Genomic DNA, 27346 nt, shown 5'->3' with positions numbered 1-27346 from the left:
TATGTCAGTACTTAGCATTAGAGAATATTGTTTTCCCGCCATAATATACTCGACACTGGACATGGTTAAATAGCCGAAGTGCCATAATAAGAAAAAATAAAAGTTTTATGACAGTTGACATTTTTAAATTGACAGTTGACACTTGGGGTGTTTTTCGAAATCAAAACCAGTAAACACTGACCAATGCAATTTTAGAGATTTTAATTTTGATTGGCTACCGAGATGTCAAATCGTATTTAGCCCGTAATTAAAGACTAGTAAAGGAACGCCCTCTTGTTGGTTTATAAACAGCTGTTTAGACTTTTGTGGTTAGCTCTTTTACATTTCAATAATAAAATCTTCAATAAGGTAAGCTAAAAATGTTTGAAAAACCTACCTTTTAGCTATGCTATGTAGACATGTTAACCTAGAAAAAAAATCTGTCCAAATATTATCATCTTTATAAAATGGTCTGTCTTGAACTCTATCCTAATTTGCTGGTTTATTGTGGAAATCACTTGATCAGAAATCGTATAGTTTAACAAGTTTCTAAAAAAATACGTGATTGAAGTTCTCTGTTGCCTGTTGTTGGTACTTTTAAAATTGAGCAACTTCATGTTAGGTACTACATATTTAGATAAAACATAAAATTAGTGATTTAAATATTCTCTTTTATTTAGATAAGTAAATAAAATGTATTTACAAATCTCTTTCTGCTAAATTTTTGTCATGTCATAGCAAGTTATTATCTTGACAAAACAAATATTAACTTCTACTCAGATAATATTCATATCATATTCAAATGTTCTTATCATACTCTACCTGTGGAACTTGTTTTTTAGACCATCCGTTGAGTGTCTACTAAATTAGTTATTTTTTGTGATAAAGAGGTTGTTTATAAAATACTTACAGTTTAAAATTATTAAAAGTAATTAAGCATATTGAAAATATTCTCAGTTACATATTACAATCTTGTATGCAAAACATTTTGTAGGCCCATTTTACTACAAATAGGGTAAGTATGTAACAAATGTATTAATATCAAATTTATTTTCAGATGGGTCCACCAAAAGGTTTCCAGTTTGCAATTGATAGAGGAGGTACCTTTACTGATGTGTTTGCTCGTTGTCCAAATGGCAAGGTGCGGGTTATGAAGCTGCTCTCAGTGGACCCTCAGAACTATGATGATGCACCTAGAGAAGCCATAAGAAGAATCTTACAAGAGGTAAGTAAAGAATTCTGTAGTATTTTCATATATTAAAATATATGAAAATACAACAGAATTCTTAGTATATTATCAGACTATTTATTTAAGGACCTGTTTTTGAAAATTTCTCCCACATATTATGTAGTTAGTTTTACTTCAGCTTCAAATCATTTAGTTTTACAAGAAGGCCTGTATAGTATCATTAATTGGATTGTTTTCATTTACTACTGATTGTTTTACTTGACTATGAATGTTGATTTCAGGAAACTGGCAATGCTTTAGACACAGATGGCAAGGTGAATTCTTCCCTAATAGAGTCTATAAGAATGGGAACAACAGTTGCTACAAATGCCCTTTTAGAGCGTAAAGGAGCTAAAATGGCACTGGTTATCAACAAGGGTTTCAAAGATCTTCTGCTTATTGGAAATCAAGCTAGACCAAACATATTTGATTTGGTAATTTTCATATATTTATATATTAACTTATTTAGTATACATACCTACTTAAAAGTGGAGTAGCTAAGTAATGCTATTATCTATTTACAGAATATCAGACGTCCAGAAGTTTTATATGTGGATGTAGTAGAAGTCGACTGTAGAGTAATACCAGCACTTGAAGACCGTTGCCAGATAGATAAATCCAAACATAACTGGAAAGTAGTGTATGGTACAACAGGACAGAAGATGCTTATCACAAAAGATATTGATGATGAAGCTGTAAATAAAGACTTGATGGAACTAAAAAAGAAAGGAATAGACAGTATTGCAGTTGTATTAGCACACAGCTACACATATGCAGAACATGAAAAGAAAATTGGAAAAATTGCTGTTGAATTAGGTACTTGTGTGTTCAGCCCATAAAGTTAATATACCTAGCGGGATAGAGCAACAATCTCGAGCTGTCAAACGTAACCGAAATTGGTTTTATCTGTGTGTAAAAATATGTGTATGTATACACTTACACAAGCATGATTGAACGTGATTTCTATGAGATTAAATTGTCAACGTGCGGCACGTGCCGACTGGCCGTCAAAAAAGAGTGCTGCTGTCATGTATCACACATCTCTTTTTACCACGCAGTGTTACTGATAGTGACATCTGTCTTGCTCAGGCCTTTGTTTCTCTATTCCGCTAGGTATATTAACTTTATGGTTCAGCCACAAAAATATTGATTTGAATATCTCACTAAAAATTATATAAGCATCTAAAATAATTTACACTTTAGCTGTCTATTAAAATTAAACCTTTTGTTTTTGCTCTAGGTTTCGACCAAGTATCGCTATCTCACTCTGTGACGTCAATGGTGCGTCTGGTCCCGCGCGGGTTTACGGCGTGCGCGGACGCATACCTCACGCCGCACATTCGCGAGTACCTGAAGGGCTTCGCTGAAGGATTCTCCGAGGGCTTACGGAACTCCAACGTGCTGTTCATGCAGAGCGACGGTGGATTGACACCTATGAACATGTAAGGGTTTTTGAGGTTATAATTTGAAAAAAATGTACAAAACAAAAACTTGTAAAGAAAATTTTCTCTAATATTTTCTTAGGTTCAATGGTTCTCGTGCCATACTTTCTGGCCCCGCTGGTGGCGTGGTTGGCTATGCATTGACGTCATATCAAAAGGAAACCGACCTACCTGTTATAGGTGAGATTTTTTCGTGGATTTTCGTGCTTTCTAGATAACATTTTATAAATGACTTTTACTAAGACTGGAATGCCGTGTCGCCTATTTCCATTAAAATCAAAATCAAAAATATTTTTATTCGGAGTAATTTTTTTACAAAAACTTTACCGAACGTCGATACTACGGTGCCTACCACCGGTTCGGGAACTAACCCGGCGAGAAGAACCGGCGTAAGAAACTCGCACGGGGCCATCTTTTACTAAAAAGATGGAAAATTACAATTTACAACACGGTCACATTAACCTGACGCACCACTGGAATGTATATTATGCAAGCTTCGTATTGCCGCGTAGTGCAGCTTAGGCTTAGTTCTTAGTCTTACAAAGAATATTTGGCCGCATTATATTATTATATAGGTAATGTGTCCCTTGTATTCACTGTAGTTCACTGTGAAACTTGTAGCGCTAATAGATTTTATTAAAAAAATTATATGGGCCAATTCATGACGTTGGGGTGTTTCACGCGTTACATATATTAGTCAGAAGTCACTCGTTTAGCGCTTCTATTTTGATAGTGGATGTTTATTGTTTAACGTATGCGCGTGCGCAGGTTTCGACATGGGCGGGACGTCGACGGACGTGTCGCGGTACGCGGGCGCGCTCGACCACGTGCACGAGGCCACTACCGCCGGCGTCACCATACAGGCGCCGCAGCTTGGTAAGTAAAAAAATAAAAACATCTTTATTAAACACACAAGGGACAAAACAGCCAGAGTACTTACTGTGTATTGTATTGACAAAGCTCCGACATACTTATTTTAACACAAGTGACTGTACCACAGATTAATATTTATGTAGTAAGATAGACTGTACGATTGCAACGACGAAGGAGTGCAGACATAAAAATAGTACGTTCATTTTAGTTGATAATAGCACTCACATATTTTCATTGTAGACATAAACACGGTGGCGGCCGGCGGGGGGTCGATGTTGTTCTTCCGTTCGGGTCTGTTCGTGGCGGGCCCGCAGTCGGCGGGCGCGCAGCCCGGCCCCGCCTGCTACAGGAAGGGCGGCCCGCTCACAGTCACCGACGCCAATCTCGTGCTCGGTAAGATACCAAGCATTAAAAGCCAAATTAAGTTTCTTCAAGTAAATCATACAGACAGGCGTTTATAATATTAGTATGGATAGGTTTGAGGAAACAAAAAAGTTAAATTACACAAAAGTGGTAACAATTTCGAAGCGAGAACATGATGCTGTGATTAATTTTAAATGCTTTATTTATGTATACCAACAAGCAAATTTCAACTGAGATTTGCTTGTTGGTATACATAAATAAAGACGCGTTTTTTATTAGAGTTCCGTACCCAAAGGGTAAAAACGGGACCCTATTACTAAGACTTCGATGTCTGTCTGTCCGTCTGTATGTCTCCAGGCTGTATCTCAAGAACGGCTATAGCTAGATTTCTGAAATTTTCACAGATTGTGTATATCTGTTGCCGCTATAACAACAAATACTAAGAACAAAATAAATATTTAGCCCCCCTTAAATACAACATACAACAAACGTAATTTTTTTGCTATTTTTTGCTCGATATTAATAATGGCAATAGGTAGGCACTTAAAATGTTTACAAAATACTCAATTGTATTTATAATTTAATAATAATAATATTATTTAAGTCAAATAAATAATTAAGGGGGGCTTCCATACAAAGAAACACATTTTTTACCTAATTTTCCTCTATAATGATACGGAACCCTTTATGCACGAGTCCAACTCGCACTTGGCTGACTTTATTTATATGTTTGGATTAATTATAATAGTGATTTAATTTACAGGACGTTTAATACCTGAATATTTTCCAAAAATATTTGGTCCTCAAGAAAATGAACCGTTAGACAAAGATGCTTCAATAAAAGTTTTTTCAAAACTGACGGAAGAGATCAACAGTTTTATTCTGAAGGAAGGCGGTAAAAAGGTAATAAACATTTTGAAATCTTTTCTTAGTTAATAGTACAATGAGTTGTAACCTATTATTTAATATTTATTTGTTATACAGATGACCATGGAAGAGGTAGCAATGGGCTTCATAAATGTCGCGAACGAGGCGATGTGCCGGCCAATAAGGTAATAAGTAAAAACAAAATATAATATCACTTACATTAACGCTATATGTGGAGTACATATAGCGTTCCTATTCAATTTAAGTAAAAACTGCAAAATTGATTTAATAACTTTATGGTTTTTTTTATGAAATAAGGGGGCAAACGAGCCAACGGGTCACCTGATGGAAAGCACCTTCCGTCGCCCATGGACACTCGCAGCATCAGAAGGGCTGCAGGTGCGTTGCCGGCCTTTTAAGAGGGAATAGGGTAATAGGGGAGGGTAGGGATGGGAAGGAAAGGGAATAGGGGAGGATAGGGAAGGGAATTGGGCCTCCGGTAAACTCACTCACTCGGCGAAACACAGCGCAAGCGCTGTTTCACGCCGGTTTTCGTGAGAACGTGGTATTTCTCCGGTCGAGCCGGTCCATTCGTGCCGAAGCATGGCTCTTCCACATATAGACCCACCAGGTATTATTAAACAATTGCGTTATCGAGCTTTGCTTGCATTTAAGTCTGAATCAGAGTGAAAGCCTGTAATATTGTATACTTTGCAGGTCTCTGACGACTGCGCGCGGTCACGACGCTCGCGCGCACGCACTGGCGTGCTTCGGCGGCGCGGGCGGGCAGCACGCGTGCTCCGTGGCCAAGAGACTCGGCATTACTACTGTCTTACTGCACAAATACGCCGGTTAGTTGTTTCTTTTTAATTAAGACACTAAGCATTACGTCAAATGCGTTAAAAATATAGTTTATTGTTAATATTATAAATACTAAACTAACTAACTAATGTAATGGCTAACAAGTAAGTATATAGCGGCAACCTCTTTTTATAGCGAATTTTAAAGGCAAACAATCACCGTAGTAAACACTAATAAAACACAATCTGTCGTGGACTTTTTCTACTATATTAAGATATAACTACAGAATTTAACAAAAACACGACCGGTTTCGAAATACCTATTATTATTTCGAAGCCGGTCGTGTTTTTTGTCTATCGTTATATCTTAATATAGTAGAAAAAGTGCACGAAAGATTGTGTTTTATTAGTGTTCAACATGAATTTCCAGCAAGAACCGACTTGTTTCCGAATTGATTGTACAATCAATCACATATTCACCGTAGGAACCAAACCACGGTCTCCGCATCCGTTATGGATGATTAACAATTTGCTTCGAGCGTGTTCGAGCCGTGACTTGAGTGGCTACAAATAACTACTCTTAAAATTGTTTTAAATATGTTATTATAAAATCAGGTATCTTATCGGCGTACGGTATGGCGTTGGCGGACGTGGTGGAGGAGGCGCAGCAGCCGAGTGCGGCGCGGTACTGCCCGGAGCAGTTTCCCGAGCTGGACAGACAGCTTGATGTGCTGGCTGCCGTCTGCCGGGACAAGCTGCGAGCACAGGTACCGTCAGAGATATTGATTCACAGGTAGATGGTGATGACCTACGTCACTCCCCGGGACTCAAAGTATCCTCATGCCAAATTTCATCAAAATTGGTTTAGCGGTTTGAGCTTGAAGAGGGTTACAGACAGACAGACATACACTTTCAAATTTATAATATATAGTATGAATGTGTCGTCTAAAATTGACACAATCCTGCCAAATAATATTTAAAAAATCTTTTCTAATACATTTACTATTTCTACTATATTTACTGCTGCCTAAACTTTACAATCTGGCAGCATTGATCACCTCAGTTTATTGACACTAGTGTGGCAGATACACACTCACAGAAATAAATCAAGATAGAACGGCGACGCGCGTGCGTTGCTAAGGTATCGATCGTGTAAATTTTTGCTTTGCATTTAATTAGAACAAATAACTTACCCGTGGAAAGAAATACCTCCTTTTGACCGATTCACTCTCGTACTTCTGTTTTTACAATTAGACAATGCACAATGAGGCATTTTTGCACAACCGCTCCGGTGTAATCAAGTCGAGACGTGCGCCCTGACTAAATGAACGTTCAACAAATCTTGCTCACTTGTGCAAGATTGAAACACGCGTATTCCACCCGCTTAGCCGTCTATCTTTATTTATTTCTGTGTACACACTACTTTATTGTTCTAGTGAACCCGATACACTAAATGTGAGGAAGCGGAAAAAGTCTACGTTGACCGTTATAAAATACCATTTTTGTGATCAGACTTTGTTTCCAGCCTGTATAATTTTAACCACATGTCTGTCTGTCTGTGTGTGTGTCTCTATCCGTGTCATCGCATTTAGATGGATGAAGGGTGGACCGAATTTTATATCAGTAAAATCCAACAAGTTTTAAATGTTTCAGGGCTTCACGGATGCACAGATAGTGACGGAGCCGTACTTGCATCTGCGGTACGCGGGTACGGACTGCGCGCTCATGGTGGCGCCGCAACCCGGGACTAGCGCGACACGACATGGCGACTTCTATGCTGCGTTTATAAAACGGTCAGTTTGTACATTGTAAAGCAAATAGTTTACAAGGAACATGTTAAAATGTCGAATGTTGGCATTTAAAAATTAGTCCTCCTAAGGTGACAGCAACAAAAAATTCTTTATAATTTTTTGTTTGTTAAACGATTGTTTGAGAAAATAGGAATAGAATAGAATAGTGGTCTATTTTCTCAAAATTCTCTGTGCTTGCGTTCAACGTAACGTAACGTAACGAAACGAAACGAAACGGGACGGGACGGGACGGAACGGAACTATCTATTTGTAAGAATTGAAGCGCCTATGATTAATCGTCACGTCATGACGACCTATTAATAAAATAATAATACTTGTTTATATATAAGAGCTCCATATTTATGTTATTTTCTTGTTTAAGTAGTTTATTAAATATGGAACAAATTGTTATACATTAAAAAATAACAATCGTTTCTCACCTCATTTCATCTCATCTCATTCTCATCACTAATTTCTTTGTCGCCATTACATGTTGTATTTCACCTGTCATTGGAAGTCATTTAACCTATAAGTTACTATTGTTTGTATTTTATTGAATGTGTGAGATTATATTCTATTGGTGAATCAAAATAAATAAATAAATGAATTTGCTAAAATAAGGTACAATATTATGATGTTAGTCAGGTAAACAGTTCTCTTATTTTGCCTTTGGATGGCGTGCAAATTTTACAAGTCACTTACAACTAAATAATTAAGAGCTATAATTATTCACTACAATTAATTTTCTTATTTTCTATTATTATTCTCCTAATTTAATACCATAAGTCTTAATAATATTGATATTCTATATACAGGATTATTTTTTCACCAGTACAATAAATCAACATACGTAATGGTTGTTAAAAATAAAAATACTAGCGAATTCTGTTACTACCCCTTTGGAACAAAAAAACAAAAATATCAAGCCCCGCACTTATCCGCTAAACTACTAAAAAGTGTGGATGCATTACGCATTTGAGGCAACTCGTGCGCCGCCGCGCCTGGCCGATTGCTTACCTCACCCCGCCGTAGGCCATTTCTTCCTTGAAGTGTATTCTATCTTGTATATTTTTTAAACCGAATAAATATACCTCACCAGGTACGAGAGCGAGTTCGGCTTCACGTTGTCCGGTAGAGACGTGTTAGTGGACGACGTCCGAGTCCGCGGTATTGGCCGCAGCTCCGTGCCGGAGGAGACTGCGCCACCTAGCGGGAAGGGCACCCAGCCCACTGTTGAGAAGGTTGTTATGCCCAATATTCTTAGTCGCTATGTCCTTTTGAGATCATTATAAAAACAGACCAACAGATACGACATCGCATCAAAGAGAAGCGTTTCTCACTTCAAACTTGAATTATCTTCATTGCGTAACAATTAAACTATAAATAGTCAGTACTTAAGATGCGACCCGGTCTCAAGACGCGGTTCGGTTCTGTGATTGGTCCAAATTTTGACAGCCGACCAATCACAGAGCCTGAACCATGTCTTGAGACCGAGATACATCTTGCGTACTGACTATTTATACGGGCCAGTGTACTAATGCTTTCTTTGAGTAAACTGATAATAACAGCTCTCTTACGGCCATTCCCAATTTTGATCTATCTCTGGTTTTGCCCTACTACTACTACTGTGAGATAGGAATAGCTCACAATTGACATAAAATATATGTCTCTAATGTCTAATGTGAGTTATTCCTATCTCTAGTAGGGCAAAACCAGAGATAGATCAAATATTGGGAACGGCCGTTAGTCGTTGTACGCAACTACCAATATAATACTTATTACTTCTTTTTTGTGAAGAAAAAGTTTGGATAAGTTTTTTTGAAATTGTGTGTAAATTATTAGAATGAATGTTTTGCATTTTCATAATTTCAATTATTTTTATAGTCGTCGCATAACTAAGTTACATCGTGTTGTTATTGTGTCTGCTGTGGAGATGTTTACTTGTGACTTTTGTTGTAATGATTTGAATATTAATTTTAAGTTGTATTATCTTTTAGTTTTGTAACACTGTAGGCGGGTGGAGAAATTATTACTCATTAGTATTTTATAAATTATTCATAATATTAATTTATAATTAATTGCCTTACACATAGTTCATAATTTATATTTTTAAGTTTATATAGGAAAGTAATTATTATTATTAGTAAGTATCTATTATTTTATTAGTGGTTATATTTTGAGTTTATGCCAGCGAGTATTAGCAACGATGACCTTCCGGATGATGGATCGGACTTTCACTCGCTTACATCTTTGTCACATTCCTCAGATGAGAGCTTTCACAGTCTCTCACAATCTCTTGATGTCTCTCTGGAGACAACATTCGCATCGTTCCCCCGAAACTTTAACGCTGTACACATCAACGCACAGAGCATCCCAGCACATTATCCTGACCTCCTTACTACCTTTTCCAACAACCTGAATGTCCATGCTATACTTATATCCGAATCCTTCCTGAAGCCGTGTCTCCCTTCAACTTCCTACTCTTTACCTGGTTTTGTCCTCATCCGCAATGATAGAACTGGTAAAGGTGGCGGTGGTGTTGCCATATACCTTAGACAACATCTAAACTTTACCATCATTGACAAATCTCCTTCTGATTACTCGGAATCCTCTGAACACTTGTTGATAGAAGTTTTATTCGGTCACTTAAAATTACTGCTTGGTGTGTTCTATAGCCCCTCACTGCAAATAGACTATTTCCACAAATTTGAAGTCCTTTTGGAAAAGTATGTCACCTCTGTCAATTACACAATTGTTATGGGCGACTTTAACACTTGTTTAGTGAATACAGATAAACTACACTCAGCCCGTGCCTCCAAACTCCGATCCATAATTAACTCCCTTGATCTTCATATCCTCCCCCTTAATCCAACGCATTTTTTTCCAAATTGTGCACCTTCCCTACTCGATCTCATGATTGTATCCTCTCCTGATCATGTTAGCACACATGGGCAATTTAGCGCCGAAGCCTTCTCCTACCATGACCTCATATTCCTCTCCTATAAAATCCGTTATCCTAAACCCAAGCCCCGTATTATAATGCAACGCAACTATAGTTCAATTGATACTGTAAAATTTATTGAGGATCTTAGAGCTATAGATTGGGATGTGGTATATAATGCATCCACTGTGGACGAGAAAATGGATGGCTTCAACTCTCTCTTAATGCAGGTTTTTGATTTACATGCTCCTCTACGTCCTGTGAAATTAAAACACCTTCCTGCACCGTGGCTGTCAGATGAGATTAAGGGCATTATGGCCAAAAGAAATGCTGCCAAAGCTAAATTTAAAAATAACCCTACTGATCAAAATCGTGACAAATACAAACAGCTCCGTAATAAATGCAGCCGCCTGTGCAGGGATGCACAGCGTCGCCATATTCACTCATCGGTTAGTAACGGCGATCCAGCGAAAGTATGGTCATTTCTCAACTCCCTGGGTATCGGAAAAGCAAAGTCCTCTCCCTCGCCGAACCTTGACCTTGATGGCCTGAATCGTCACCTCACTTCTACCTGTCCTATTCCGGCCTCCATCAAACAGCAGTCCCTAAATGATATTTTACATTCTCCTTCACCTGACCCTCCGCTTTCTCCTTTCGCTTTTAAGCCCGTTACTATCCAGGAAGTTGAGAAATCCATAGCAAGCATTAAATCGAACGCCGAGGGCGTTGATGGCATAAGCCGAAAAATGATCATTCTCAGTTTACCCGTTGCACTCCCCGTCCTCTGTCATATTTTTAATTTCTCCCTTAGTTCCAGCACATTTCCCAGTTGCTGGCGCAAAGCTGCAGTTATTCCTATTCCCAAAATCAAATGTCCAACCTTACCCTCTGACTTCCGACCCATTTCCATTCTCCCGTTCCTATCGAAGGTACTCGAGCGCCTTGTTTACCAGCAATTAAATTCTTTCATAAATTACAATGGTTTGCTTAGTCCTTTCCAATCTGGTTTTCGTCCGGGACATAGTACTGTGACTGCTTTAACCAAGGTGACTGATGACATACGCTTTGCCATGTCTAACCAGCAACTTACTGTTCTAGCATTGCTAGATTTCAGTAATGCTTTTAATACCGTGGACTACGACATCCTCATTGCTATGCTAGGTGCGCTTCAATTCTCGGATCCTGTGATGGAGTGGTTTCGTAGCTATCTTGTTGGTAGGCAGCAATGTATACGAATTAATGATCGAATATCTGGTTACTGTGATATTGCAGCTGGCGTTCCTCAGGGTGGTGTCCTATCCCCTCTCCTTTTCTCCCTTTCTATTAATTTCCTCACTCCGCTCCTCACCTGCCTCTTCCACCTCTATGCAGACGATCTTCAAATCTACACCCATGCACCTGCAAATGATTTGAAGTCTGCAATTGCAGCTATCAATATGAATCTTGCAACTATACTTCGTTGGAGCCAGGGCCATGGTCTGATGGTCAACCCCAAAAAGACTCAAATTATTGTTATTGGTAGTTCGAAACAAATAAACCGGCCTAATTATGATACTCTGCCTAGTATTACCTTTAACAATGTAGCCTTACCTTGTAGTGATGTGGCAAAAAACTTGGGTGTATACTTCGACTCCACTTTAAAATGGTCACATCACATTTCTGAAACCAGTCGAAAGTTTTTTGCGGCGGTGGGCTCACTAAATCGCTTGAAAAATTTACTCCCTGTAAAGACTAAAATCGAGCTTGCGCAGACTTTACTTCTACCTATCCTCGACTATGCAGATGTTTGTTTAATAGATCTCAACGAAGCACAACTCAATAAACTCGAAAGATTACAAAACATCTGCATCAGATTCGTATATGGACTGCGCAAGTTCGACCACGTCACTGAATTTCGCCAGAAACTCGGGTGGCTGCCCATCAGACTCCGCCGGGAGGAGCATGTCCTGGTCCTATTATATAATATCCTTAATGATCCCCGCTCTCCCCCCTACCTTAAGGATCGCTTTCAGTATCGTAGTGCAGACCATAAGCGTGTGTTACGATCTGTTCATAATAATAAACTATTTGCACCGTTTACAAAGTCGGGATATTTTGCGGATTCTTTCGCCGTGAAGGCCACTTACTTGTGGAATGATCTGCCACTAGAGATTCGCGAGTCGCAGTCACTAGCTTCTTTTAAATCAAAGCTACATATCCATCTGAGGAGTAAGGTCTCTTGCCGGTAATTGCTGATATTAACTGTTTGTTTAATTTTATAATGGGTATAAATGTCTTTATTTATTTAGAATATTATATAATAAGTAAGTATGTATTACAAGTAGAATGTAAGTCTATAAAATATATTTATTTTAACAATCATTACATTACTTATAGCGTTTTTGCTCAGTTTGATATCCAATTGTAAACTATATTTATTTAATATTCTTGTCATTTTTATTTTATTATTATTTATTTTTTATTAATTTAGCTGACGTATTCTTTACCCCGCATACCTACTACTTTTAGTTTAAATTTTCCTCTCTCGTAGGGTTGCCTGGAAGAGATCGCTCATAGCGATAAGGCCGCCCTTGCACACATTTATGTTTTTTGTTATGTTTAGTTTTAGAAACATTATTGTATTATTTAGTTAATGTGAGCAATAAAGAATCTATCTATCTATCTATCTATCTATGTACTTACTAATCTCATAGGTGGTGCAAGTATACTTCGACGGTCGGTACCATGATACGGCGATATACTCGCTGGATAAGCTGCGGCCGGATCAGCAGGTACCCGGACCCGCCATCATCATGGACAGCCTCTCCACCATACTCATTGAGCCAGGTATTCTTCCTCCATTAGTCGTTCAATACCAATTCGCTAATTCGCAAGAGGGCATAGAGATTTTAGACTAAAATACTTTTATTTTATATTAACTCGTTAAAAAAAAATACATTCAACAGTATAGTCGCAACCTATAATATTTTATATTTTATCTTTTCCGTCAATACTAATAAAATTTTACATTATTTTAAACACGTTCTAAGAACACTTTTAGAACGTGTTTAATATAATGTATGTTTCCTCCTTGTCTGATGCATTGGAAAAATATCTTGACAGATAAAGACAAAACACATTTTTATTTTTTATATAATGTTCCTCTTTAAAGTGTATTCTTTGCTGCCACAAACGCTGCCTTCTTCGGCAAAGTCGATTAGTAACTTTTAATGATTTCTCCACTAGACTGCCACGCCGACATAACCAAGTACGGCGACATCCGCATCACGGTGGGCGCAGGCCAGACGCAGACAGTCGGCGCCGACCTTGACTCCGTGCAGCTCAGCATATTCTCGCACCGGTTCATGTCCATCGCGGAGCAGATGGGACGGTTTGTATTTTATTATTAATATTTACAAAATTAGGGGGCAAACGAGCCAACGGGTCACCTCATAGAAAGCAACTACCGTCGCCCAAGGATACTCGCAACATTAGAAGCTGCGTTGTCGGCCTTTTAAGAGGGGATGCGCTCTCTTGAAAATTTGCAGGTCGTATTGGTCCGGAACTACTGCTGGCGACAGTTCGTTCCAGAGTTTTATTATGTTGTGTTATTTAACCTTTAGCAACCAAAAGCGAAATACGATACCGATAAAAGGTTGAACGACTTTGTAAAGCTATAGTTTTATGATATTTATTTATACAAACTAAATTTAAAATGTTGTTGTAGATAGAGAAAAATTTTGGAAAACAGTGTCATATCTTTAGAAAACGTTTTGTCAGTGGTTCAGGATGTTGCAGTTACATACGATGCTCCGTTACGTTGCTTGGGGCCACAACTGCTGCAACTTTACTTAAGGCGTTATAAACATTGTTCAGAGTGCTGCTGCAACTCTTACAACTTTCCTCTAGTTACAAACGCTGTTGATAGCGCCACTGCGTCTGCTACAACATCACTCTAGTTACAAGCACTGTTCAGAGTGCTGCTGCAACTCTTACAACTTTCCTCTAGTTACAAACGCTGTTGATAGCGCCACTGCGTCTGCTACAACATCACTCTAGTTACAAGCATTGTTCAGAGTGCTGCTGCAACTCTTACAACTTTCCTCTAGTTACAAGCGCTGTTGATAGCGCCACTGCGTCTGCTACAACATCACTCTAGTTACAAGCATTGTTCAGAGTGCTGCTGCAACTCTTACAACTTTCCTCTAGTTACAAACGCTGTTGATAGCGCCACTGCGTCTGCTACAACATCACTCTAGTTACAAGCATTGTTCAGAGTGCTGCTGCAACTCTTACAACTTTCCTCTAGTTACAAACGCTGTTGATAGCGCCACTGCGTCTGCTACAACATCACTCTAGTTACAAGCACTGTTCAGAGTGCTGCTGCAACTCTTACAACTTTCCTCTAGTTACAAACGCTGTTGATAGCGCCACTGCGTCTGCTACAACATCACTCTAGTTACAAGCACTGTTCAGAGTGCTGCTGCAACTCTTACAACTTTCCTCTAGTTACAAACGCTGTTGATAGCGCCACGGCGTCTGCTACAACATCACTCTAGTTACAAGCATTGTTCAAAGTGCTGCTGCAACTCTTACAACTTTCCTCTAGTTACAAACGCTGTTGATATCGCCACTGCGTCTACTACAACATCACTCTAGTTACAAGCATTGTTCAGAGTGCTGCTGCAACTCTTACAACTTTCCTCTAGTTACAAACGCTGTTGATATCGCCACTGCGTCTGCTACAACATCACTCTAGTTACAAGCATTGTTCAGAGTGCTGCTGCAACTCTTACAACTTTCCTCTAGTTACAAGCGCTGTTGATAGCGCCACTGCGTCTGCTACAACATCACTCTAGTTACAAGCATTGTTCAGAGTGCTGCTGCAACTCTTACAACTTTCCTCTAGTTACAAACGCTGTTGATAGCGCCACTGCGTCTGCTACAACATCACTCTAGTTACAAGCACTGTTCAGAGTGCTGCTGCAACTCTTACAGCTTTCCTCTAGTTACAAACGCTGTTGATAGCGCCACGGCGTCTGCTACAACATCACTCTAGTTACAAGCATTGTTCAGAGTGCTGCTGCAACTCTTACAACTTTCCTCTAGTTACAAACGCTGTTGATATCGCCACTGCGTCTGCTACAACATCACTCTAGTTACAAGCATTGTTCAGAGTGCTGCTGCAACTCTTACAACTTTCCTCTAGTTACAAACGCTGTTGATAGCGCCACGGCGTCTGCTACAACATCACTCTAGTTACAAGCATTGTTCAGAGTGCTGCTGCAACTCTTACAACTTTCCTCTAGTTACAAACGCTGTTGATAGCGCCGCTGCGTCTGCTGCAGCATTACTCTAGTTACAAACATTGTTTAGGGCTGCAAGTGTTGCAACTTCACTATAATATTTCCTTGCGTATCTGATGCAACTAACTCTAGTACGTTGTCCAGGGTGCTGCAGCGCACGTCGATCTCTGTGAACATCAAGGAGCGGCTGGACTTCTCGTGCGCGCTGTTCGGTCCGGACGGCGGGCTGGTGTCGAACGCGCCGCACATACCCGTACACCTCGGCGCCATGCAGGCCACTGTGCAGTATCAGGTATGTGGAGTAGCGAGAGTTATGGCAGTAATTCCTAAAAGCAGATCTACATTAAGTCAGTAACTGACGTTAGTCCACTGCCGTGTAAGTGCACTGCCATAGTGTAAATTAATTTCAAGTCAGCACAGTACACTGACGACAGCCACTGACCTAATGTAAATTTGGATTTACACAATGGCAGTGCCAGGTCAGCACCGACACGTCAGTGGACTGACATCAGTTACTGGCTCAATGTAAATCTGTCCTTACTCATCAGGTCACAATAGCAACGTCTCCGGTTGCTGTATCCACATAGTCAATAATGAACTGTATGTACAGAGTTACAGACGGACTGACTTAGCGACATTTAGTCACCAAACATTTAAATACAAAATGTTTGTATACCTAACATGATGACGTTGCTTTTTCATCCTAGTAAACCACAGCATTTACAGGGCCTTTCAAAACTATTTGGAGGGCTTCAATAATTCATTAGGTTACTAATGTAATCATAAAAACATCCATTTATTTTATACGTATTTATGTAAGTCAGTCATTTAAAATTTTACATTACTTTCAATTGTCATTAATAGTAAAATTCCGTTCTTGTAGATGGAAGTGCGCGGCGACAGCCTAAAGCCGGGTGACGTGATACTGGCCAACCACCCCAAGGCCGGCGGCTCCCACCTCCCTGACTTTACCGTCATCACGCCCGTCTTTCACAAGTGAGTAGGAAAATGTTGGACTTACTGCCACGCTTATAGATATTTATAAATTAAAGTTAAGTAATCAATAGATTACTTAACTTTAATTTAATGGAGATATTTTGACCTGTTTTGAATTGTTTTTTTTAACTCTCTTGTTGTCGACCTCGACCCCATTTTACCACATCTCCCATACCACTAACTAGGAAGACGTACGGAGGATGTTTGACGTGAGGCTTCAAATTCTTTAACAATTAATTATTCTTATTTTACCTTGCTTTCTTACACACTCGTAACTTCGAAGACTTTATACCAAAAATCGAATACGGAAAATTTTGCGCGTCTGGAAGCCAATTCTCAGAACGTGAGAAAATCTCACCTTCGAAAAAATTACCCAATTATGAGATTTTTACGAACGTAACACAGTTTGTGTATTCTCAAAACTTCACATTCGAGATATTCCGTGCAAAGGTCGCTCGAGTCGAACGAGTAGGACCGGTTATTTCTACGATGGCGGAATTCGTACATCAATTGTGAAAACCCGTGGCCGGTCGCCAGCGGCCACGACCGGCCACGGGCGGCCGTAGACTTCACTATGTATTACAGTAATGAAGATAAAGCTTAAAATCATAATATGACACCGAAAGTGTTAGCTGTGTTAGCCTCGCCGCGGCTGCCATTCCGGTTTGGCGCGCCGCGCGGCCCTTGGAGGCCGAGCGGGTGCGCGAGGCGCGCCATGACTCGGGCTGCGGCCATCGGCAGGCTGCAGACAATCTCGCGCCCGCTTCCGATTACAAAAGTTATTGTGATATTACTATAACCACAGAAATCAGAATAGATAATAGTACAAGTACTATAACGCTGTATTAGAATAATGAGTGTTGTTTTAGTAGTCTCTTTTAATACTTGACACTTGTTATAATTATTGATAAGTGCATTAGTCAAAAAATTCGGCGACCAAATTATTGTTTGTGAAACGGGACGTTGCCGTGGTGCCATACTTATTTAGTCACTTCAATAAAAATATAAGTAATTGTTCTTTACTAAATATTTTAAAGAATAATTTAGTTTTTAATGCTTCAAGCCCCAAGCGGTCATCGGCGACCGCGATAACAATAGATAAGCTATAATTGTGTCTCGTATTAACTACCAGTGGAGGAGCAACCCATACTGCCCACGCCTTGCGCCGCCTCTGTTAACTACAAATAATATAGGTAAGTATATTGCAAAACAACCGCAAAACAATTTGCCAAGATAGCTAGTGAGTAGTGATATTATAAAATCAATTATTTCGTAAGTTATATTTACTAGAATACACTTAAATATCTTCGCACGATGCAAAATTTATCGTAGCGTTTTTTTAATGCCGGAAGAACGCAAAATAATGTCAATGGCAGAAACTCCTCGATACTCTATTGGTCCCCAGAATACGAGTTTTACGTATCATTCGAACTTGCCAGTAGACATGAATAGTTCGTGAGATAATTTTACGAGGGAAAAAGCTCACATCCTGAGAATTGGCTTCCTGGTCTGCACAAGTCTACAGTTATTGACGTGACAACGTCATATGATTCGATGGAGCCGGCTGCGCGCACGAAAAAACATGACTCATGTGGCGTTACCTCGCTCTGAGGCGTTTAGCGAGCGACAAAGAGGCACGTTGACACGTTCAACAATCGTCAGTAAACCGACTTTACAGACAACTGTTTTTTTATCATATAATAATTATTATGTTATACTAGATGACGCCCGCAACTTGGTTGCGCCAAAATTCGTTTATCGCGCGGGAACCGTACATTTTGTCGGCATAAAAAGTATCCTATGTCTTTTCTCGGGACTTTCTCAAAGTATCTTCATACCAAATAGCTAAAACGATTCAGCGGCTTGGGCGTGAAGAAGTAACAGACAGACAGACACACTTTCGCATTTATATTATTATAAGTATATTATAAGTAGTAAGTATGGATTATGTATAGCTCGAAGAAACCAATATTCTTCGTGGCGTCGCGCGGCCACCACGCGGACATCGGCGGTCTGACGCCGGGCTCGATGCCGCCGCACTCCACCTCGCTGCCGCAGGAGGGCGCCGCCTTCCGCTCCTTCCTGCTGGTGGACGCCGGCCGCTTCAACGAGGAGGAGCTTGTTAAAGGTGTGTGTGTGCGTGTGTGCGGTAATACGAGCGTGCGTACGTCGTACGTACGCACATGTGCGTATGTGTATCTGTAAGTTTTTATTAAATCAATAATTTAAATTTATTAATAATCAGTCTATAAAAACTTGAATGTTCTTTACAAAAGGAGTAAACTCCTTTTGTAAAGAACAACCTGAGACAAAAAATAAAATATTGAATCGAATTAAAATAATATGATGAATTTCGTTTTGAGAGGTGGAGGAGGTAATAACCCACGCACTATTGCTGCTGGTATAAAAACGTTTTGTTACGAAAAATGTTGTCTTAAATAGGTTATGTATTTTTTGGGTTTAGACTACCTTGTTCTAATGTTTAGTGCTGGAAAACATCAATTAATTTTTCTTTTAGAACTGATGAAGCCTGGTGAGGTGCCTGGGTGTTCCGGAACAAGAAATTTAGCTGATAACCTCTCGGACTTGAAAGCGCAGGTTGCGGCCAACCAGAGGGTAAGTAATATGTATTTTTAATTTAAGTAAGTACTTGCATTAAAAATCTAGAAAAAATTAAAGGAAACTACGAACTTGAGTAAGCCCAGTCTGGTGTTGGCTTAGTTGCACCAGCTAGGTTTCAAGTTTATAAGCAAATCGTGGACTTTTAATTATATTCTCTCGTTTTCGCATGAGTGAATAAAAATACATGATGTTTTAAAAAACATTTATGCAATAACCCCTATGGGTTCCATGCCCGCAATGTTACTGGCATTGTAATATATTTTAATTATTTTTTTTTTGGTTTCAGGGTATTCAGCTAGTGGGCGAGCTGATAGATCAGTACGGGCTGGGCGTGGTGCAGGCGTACATGGCGCACATACAGCGCAACGCCGAGCTCGCCGTCAGAGACATGCTCAAAGTAAGTTTAATATTCCTTCTTAATATTCCTTCTGCCGTTGAAATAAATGTCATACTAAAACTAAATAACTTGGATCGCATTCTTATGCTTCTAATGGGTGTTTTTAATATTTAAAATTGGATATCGAGGCCGTTTCTAATTTTCAAGTAGTTGTTTAGATACTGCATCGAGAGAGTGCAAACTTACATGAAGATAAATAAATATTAAACTTACATGAAGAAAAATAAATGGAAGGTATACACTAGTCGGTCGGTTTGTGTAGGCTAGATAGGCTTTTCAAGTAGTTGTTTAGATACTGCATCGAGAGAGTGCAAACTTACATGAAGATAAATAAATATTATGGAAGGTATACACTAGTCGGTCGGTTTGTGTAGGCTAGATAGGCTACTAAAGAAACTCATAATATTAAAACGATTTTCATATTGCTTTTATGTTTTAGGACATAGCTGAGAAGTGCATCGAGCGAACGGGATCAGCTGTTCTGGAGGCTACGGACTACATGGACAACGGCACACCGATACATCTCAAGATAACTCTTGACAAGGACGAAGGAAGCGCCATCTGTGATTTTACGTAAGCCATACAATATAACAACTAAAGTCGGGGCGCAAATCATAGTGTTAGAAAGAAACATCGGTAGACCGCAAGCCGCATGCCTGCCTAAGCTAAATTGTTTTCACTGCATTCCTTTTTACTGTAATTATAATTGTTGTTTAATCTATGCTTATGGTTTGACCTATTTATTTTTATACTTTAGTGGGACAGGAGTAGAAGTGTGGGGTAATCTGAACGCCCCGAAGGCCATCACACTGTCTGCTCTTATTTACTGCTTGCGGTGTATGGTTGGACACGACATTCCTCTCAATCAGGTAAACTTATTATTTAACAGAGCTAGTCTGACTTTTCTTTTTGCTCTTAAATGCCTTTACATATTAAGTCTGAATTCTTCGTAACTTGCAGAAGGATATTAGTGCTCTAATTACACAGAAATGGATATAGTTAGAACTGCCATGTGTATGTACTTCGCGTGCAATCGCATTCCCAAACAATGTCAAAATTTCGAAAGTCTGTTCTTTAGTCTGCGTTCCACCGTTATCGGAATCGGACGTCAATCGGAATTCTAAAAATGTCTAATTTTGCCGTATTGGGCTGTGGAAATTCGACTAGAAACGTTGGTCTAAATAGTGGATACGTTTCTTTTCATCGGTAAGTAATTTTATTATTAAACTAGCTGTTGCCCGCGACTTCGTCCGCGTGGACTTAGTTTATAGTTGTTCCCGTACATCGATTGAGTCGTTTACGCGCAAATCAGAAAAGTATATTGTGTGGGAACCGCACATTTTTCCGGACAAAAAACATTCCTTTTCCCAGATTCAAATTAGTATCGCAGTCTCCATGCCAAATTTCATCAAAATAGATTAAATAGTTTAGGCGAGAATCATAAAAGTATATTGTGCGGGAACCGTATATTTTCCGGGATAAAAAGTATCCCTTGTCCATTCCCGAGACTGAAAGTATTGCCATACCAAATTTCATCAAAATAGATTGAATAGTTTAGGCGCAAATCATAAAAGTATATTGTGCAGTAACCGTACATTTTTCCGGGACAAAATGTATCCTATGTTATTTTTCGGGACTCAAAGTATCTTTATACCAAATTTCAGCATAATGGGTCCAGCCGTTTACGCGTGATGTCGTGACCACGCGAAATATAACGTTCCGTGCCGCTTCGCTCGCGTAAATTAGATATTTCAGAGACAAATTAGTCCATAAAAATAGCCTATATCCTTCTAGTCGTCTATTTCTTATTTGTGCCAAATAACAGAAAAAATGCTCCAGTAGTTCGTGAGTTATAAACCCTTTCAAATAATTTCTCCCGTTTTTTCCACATTTTTCTCTATTTCTTCGCTCATATTAGTTTTAGCGTCATAAAATATAGCCTATAGCCTTTCCCGATAAATTGACTATCTAACACTGAAATAATTTTTCAAATCGGACCAGTAATTCCTGAGATTACCGCGTTCAAATAAGCTCTATCAAATAATTTTATCCCGTTTTTTCCACATTTTCCTCTATTTCTTCGCTTCTATTAGTCGTAGCGTAATAAAATATATCCTATAGCCTTTCTCGAAAAATGGACTATCTAACACTGAAAGAATTTTTCAAATCGGACCAGTAGTTCCTGAGATTAGTGCGTTTAAATAAGCCCTTTCAATAATTTCCCCCATTTTTTTCACATTTTTCTGTACTTCTTCGCTCCCATTAGTCTTAGCGTGAACAAATATAGCCTATAGCCTTCCTCGATCAATGGGCTATCTAACACTGAAAGAATTTTTCAAATAGGACCAGTAGTTCCAGAGATTAGCGCGTTCAAATAAGCCCTTTCAAATAATTTCTCCCCGTTTTTTCCACATTTTCCTCTATTTCTTCGTTTCTATTAGTCTTAGCGTGATAAAATATAGCCTATAGCCTTCCTCGATAAATGGGCTATCTAACACTGAAAGAATTTTTCAAATTGGACCAGTAGTTCCTGAGATTAGCGCGTTCAAACAAACAAACAAACAAACCAACAAACTCTGCAGAATTATAATATTAGTATAGATCATGTGTCCTTTATTTTAAAATCAATTATTTAATGTTAATCGTGGGTGGTTGTAGTTTTTACCATGAAATCTACGTCACTGCGTGTGTACCGCATGATTCATAATACATTGCCGCTTTAGTTAGAAAATTATAGAGCCGGTTCTGTTTATCCGCTATTGAGCGCGCAATGGAAATAAAACAATCGATACTTTCACTCGTCGCTTAGTTTCGAGGTACATTCAATATTCTCATTTTTCTGTCAAATGAAGCAAATAGTGTTGTACATATTCTCGATTCTAATTAATCGATTTTCGAAACAGACATGAAACAGATAAATGATAATGTTCGCTTTGGAATATTTTGTGACTCGGTAATTATATTTTATGTAATATGTATTTATGTTCCTGTTTAGTGATTTAGTTTAGAATAATATGATATATTACTAGCTGTCCTGACAAGCACGTATCTTTAGATTTATCATTCCTCTGTATATTAACTCGAATAATAATCGATTAAAAAATGGGCGCGGCGATGTTTTCGAATCGATTCCGCACGTACGGGTATTTCTATCACTAAAGCGCTCTTGTGACGTCACAGTAGGTATGAAAAAAGTGACACGCTCGTGTTCATACAAATTGGAGCGACATGGCGGTTCTAACTATATCCATTTCTGTGTCTTATTATGTAACAAGATAAAATGTTGTCCGAGCTCGAGTGTAAAAGAGAAGCAAATATTTATTTATTTACTTCTCTTAGTACTTCGTGACCAGACTTTACACGTGGGAGAGTCATGCTTCGGCACGAATGGGCCGGCTCGACCGGAGAAATACCACGTTCTCACAGAAAACCGGCGTGAAACAGCGCTTGCGCTGTGTTTCGTCGAGTGAGTGAGTTAACCGGAGGCCCAAAACCCCTAGCCTTTTCCTTTCCCTACCCTCCCCTATTCCCTTCCCTTCCCTCCCTTATTACCCTATTCCCTCTTAAAAGGCCGGCAACGCACCTGCAGCTCTTCTGATGCTGCGAGTGTCCATGGGCGACGGAAGTTGCTTTCCATCAGGTGACCCGTTTGCTCGTTTGCCCCCTTATTTTATAAAAAAAAGACTATAGCTATTAAGTGCGAATGTACACAATGATTGCTTTTCCAGGGCTGTCTCAACCCAATAACGGTAATCGTCCCGGTGGGTTCGATCCTGGACCCGTCAGACTCCGCGGCGGTGGTGGGGGGCAACGTGCTCACCTCGCAGCGCGTCGTCGACGTCGTGCTCAAGGCTTTTCAGGTACGTAACTTACTCGATTATAGTTTTTTCTGATGGCAGTTATAATAATTACTTAATTTACGAAAAAAATGTAGACTCTATAAAGACTACGTCTTAACGCGATCTTTTGCATCTCATCTTTATCATCAAGTTAAGGCTCTTGAGCTTTCCTGTAAACAACTGCTTATGAAACTTGAATACGTTGACCGACAAAAAATAACTTTTAACTTTATGATGCAGTGTTTAGTTCTGACGAGGGACGGACACAGTAAAACAATTCGACTAAAAATGCTCTTAGTTTTTCTACGGATTGACAGGCGATTGCCTTAGGATGCAAAAAGATTCATCTGATTATGCTTATGACTGATTTATCATTAACCATACTAATATGACATTGGTCTGCAGGTTTGTGCAGCGTCTCAGGGCTGCATGAACAACTTGACGCTGGGCGAGGCCAGTTGGGGCTACTACGAAACCGTGGCGGGCGGCAGCGGAGCGGTGAGTATACAGTGCAATGTGTTATACACGTTTCTCAAATAAAAAAGATGAATAAATACTTTTGCTTTGTCGCGTCTAAAAGTAGCTTTTATCTCGAATGTAAGTTTAAAATATGATATTTGCACATGCATGCTCGTAGTACTGCAATTAAATACCACAGTTTAAGTATAATACGTTTGCTTGCATTATTGCATGTTACTCCGGATGGGCCTAATGGCGGCTCTCGACATAGGCGAACGCGTTGGCCAACGCGTCTGCAGACGCGTTGGCAGTGCGCTTGCAACGGCGTTTGTGAGTAATCCACACATAGGAAGGTCGTTCAGTATGCTTTGGATCGCGCCAATGTGCGGACGGATTCAAAATGGATGTTTAGTCGCTAACAGCTGCAGCTGTTTATTTATTCACAGCTTATAATTACTTTGTAAATGTGGACAAGAAAAAGTTTTTAAAGAGTATTCTCGAAATAAATAAATAAAAGACGAGAAAACGTAACAAACAAAGAAATAAACTCACTTTTACATAATATTTTATAATATTAAAATAATATAAGTAATTGTTTTATTACCTACTTATTATTTATTAAATTATTACATACAAAAATTATTACATATTATAATAATTATCATAATTATAACTCCGGGCAAACTGATCGCGCGGCCTATGTGTGGATGGAGCGCGAAGCTTGCGACAAATGTCCTTTGATCTTTTGCCGACATTTCCGACCCGCGCGGCAAGCTCGCAGACGCGTCGGCCAACGTCTAAATACCTACGGCCAACGCGCGAACGCCCGTTCTACACATTGGGCCAACGCGTCTGCAGACGCGTTGGCCAACGCGTTCGCCTATGTCGAGAGCCGCCATAAGATGAGACTACCGACATTCTAAGTTAATAATCGTAAAATGTATGGAGTTTGTCATAATCTACATTAAAGTTAAGTAATTATCAAATGAATGTGGTCGTAAGTGTTATTGTTGTGTACAGGGTCCGGGCTGGCACGGCGCGGGCGGCGTGCACACACACATGACCAACACGCGCATCACGGACCCCGAGATTGTCGAGACGCGCTACCCCATACTCGTCAGCCGCTTCTCGCTACGTCCGAACAGCGGCGGCAAAGGTTGTTACTCAATATTTATTTATTTATTTAATCTTTTTTTTATCAAATACGGGGCAAACGAGCATACGGGTCACCGGAAAGCAACGACTGCAACATTAGAAGAGCTGCAGGTGCGTTGCCGGTCTTTTAAGAGAGAATACGCTCTCTTCTTGAAGGTTTGCAGATCGTATTGGCACTAACACAGGAACCCTCTAGACAGCTGAGAAATTTCGATGGTAGTTAAGTTCTTGTTAATATATTATTAAAGCAAATTACACATTTTACCTCTAAGTTACAGAAAAATCATATTGTAAGCTGATTATAATTCAAGGTGTAACAAAACTAAGTGATAATACTTTAGGGTGTGTATCCTTATATAAAGTTATCTGTGATAGTAGCAGCGCTAAAATACTAACTTTTTTCACCTACCACCACGGAAAAGTTCATGACGCAGATACAAATCACAAAAAAGCTTTGCCTCAAAACCCTGACATCATTACGTAATAGGTAGTAGTGTGTAGAGAGCATTTTAAAGCCGGGGCGGGTCGCTAGTTAATTACTAAAGTACAAATACAACTGAGTATTTCGTGAATATTTCAAGTGCCTATGTGTTGCCGTTATTGATATAGATTATAGAGCAAAAAATAGCAAAAACGCACGTTAGTTGTATGGGAACCCCCCTTAAATATTAATTTTATTTTGTTTTTAGTATTTGTTGTTATATAGCGGCAACAGATATACACAATCTGTGAAAATTTCAGAAGTCTAGCTATAGCGGGTCTTGAGTTACAGTGTATTCTATTTCTCTATGAGTTACAGCCTGGAGACACAGACAGACAGACGGACAGACAGTCTTAGTAATAGGGTCCCGTTTTTACCCTTTGGGTACGGAACCCTAAAAATCAGCGGCCGAGCGTAATCAAAGCGTACTCATAAGCTAATCGCACATAATATTTTGTCCGCACCATATGCGCCGTACGCGACGAACGTACCGCATAGTACACGAAATGCGACGTGCACGGTGCGGACGAATGTGCGAGGTTTCACATCATTTCATACAACGAATGCTGTATGAAGTGCATGCTGATAAATGAATGTAAGTAATTGACGTCATATCGGTATGTACGCAGGCGAGTGGGCGGGCGGGGACGGCGTGCGTCGCGAGCTGGTGTTCCGGCGGAGCGTGCAGCTGTCCGTGCTCACCGAGCGACGCGCCTTCCAGCCTTACGGGATGAACGGTATGTTGCTTTTGTAGTTCTAGCTAGATTCTAGACCTATGTTGTTTTAGACAGCGGTAACCAGCAGGAGTGTTAGTAAGTCTAAGTATAAGATGGCAGTAGTAAGAATTGTCGCCGTTCCCTGTAACGTAAGTTATTAGGGAAAGGAAACAAAATCGAGTTGAATCGATCGTAACTCCTTCCAGTTTTAACAGAGTTAGCCTGCAGTCTGGCCCTACAGCGAAACTACATGACTTTGCACGTAGGTTTAGCCTGTTTTGTTAACCTCCGGATATTGTGTTCTATGAAAGGTTCTCTGGCGAGCGTTGACAACTTTTACATTTAGGTATAAACTATAAAGGATGTTATTAAAAAGTTTTGTGTAAAATTTTTAGGCGGGGAACCGGGTGAGAGAGGTCTTAACCTGCTGCAGCGTGCGGACGGCAGACTCATCAACCTCGGCGGAAAGGCGTCGGTTGAAGCTTATCCCGGGGTAACTATAAATACCATAACTACTTAAATACTTATTTGGCAAATGGGGCCCGATACAAGAAAGTCGGCCAGGGAGGCCGGGCTCTTGAATATTTTAGTCTTGAAATTAGGCTCATATTTCGGTATTTTTAAAAACGCTAAATATTTTACAGGACGAATACATAATGTGCTCTCCTGGTGGCGGCGGATATGGAAAACCCCGTGAGGAGTAGATGAATATGGCTCCCATTTTAGGAGTAATTCAGAACAAATATTTTTGATACAAAAAAAAATATAATCAATTGAAAATACAAAGTGATAATGCAGTGCCATTATTATGAAAAAAGATATCTAAGTTTGGCATCTTGAGTAGGTTTAAGTACAAATTGTAACTATGCAAAATACACAATTTTTAATATTTTGTTATTAATTTGTTATGTTATTTACTTGTTATATTTAGAAATACGGAAGGATCCAATTTAATGCATTTATTATTATTCTCAAAAAATATAAAATATTTTATGCATCGCGCAAATAGGAGAGTAATGAGCAAGCAATAAACCAATGTGATAGGATCTCATATAAAAACAGAGGTTTTATAGCTTTTTATATTTTTAACTATGATTTACAATTTTATACATT

The 27346-nt window shown here is 39.4% G+C and overlaps 1 protein-coding gene across 1 annotated transcript; it reads left to right on the top strand.

The window, feature by feature from the left end:
• The first annotated feature begins 439 nt into the window (after positions 1–439).
• Positions 440–27333, top strand: LOC121727237 (5-oxoprolinase). Its single transcript, XM_042114959.1, has 29 exons — positions 440–449; positions 1037–1204; positions 1450–1641; positions 1732–2023; positions 2448–2649; positions 2732–2829; positions 3418–3525; positions 3763–3915; positions 4649–4788; positions 4870–4937; positions 5470–5603; positions 6168–6319; positions 7206–7345; positions 8442–8583; positions 12977–13109; positions 13509–13653; positions 15713–15860; positions 16452–16564; positions 18520–18692; positions 19083–19180; positions 19473–19583; positions 20023–20156; positions 20341–20452; positions 23312–23443; positions 23828–23920; positions 24902–25037; positions 26147–26254; positions 26629–26726; positions 26878–27333. The coding sequence occupies exons 1-29, from the start codon at positions 447–449 to the stop codon at positions 26935–26937; spliced, it is 3786 nt and encodes a 1261-aa protein (XP_041970893.1). The 5' UTR covers positions 440–446; the 3' UTR covers positions 26938–27333.
• The last annotated feature ends 13 nt before the right edge of the window (positions 27334–27346 follow it).

The sequence above is a fragment of the Aricia agestis genome, chromosome 1 (assembly GCF_905147365.1).
Source record: "Aricia agestis chromosome 1, ilAriAges1.1, whole genome shotgun sequence".
In the NCBI taxonomy this organism is placed as follows: domain Eukaryota; kingdom Metazoa; phylum Arthropoda; class Insecta; order Lepidoptera; family Lycaenidae; genus Aricia; species Aricia agestis.
This window is presented reverse-complemented; position numbering and strand designations above follow the sequence as displayed.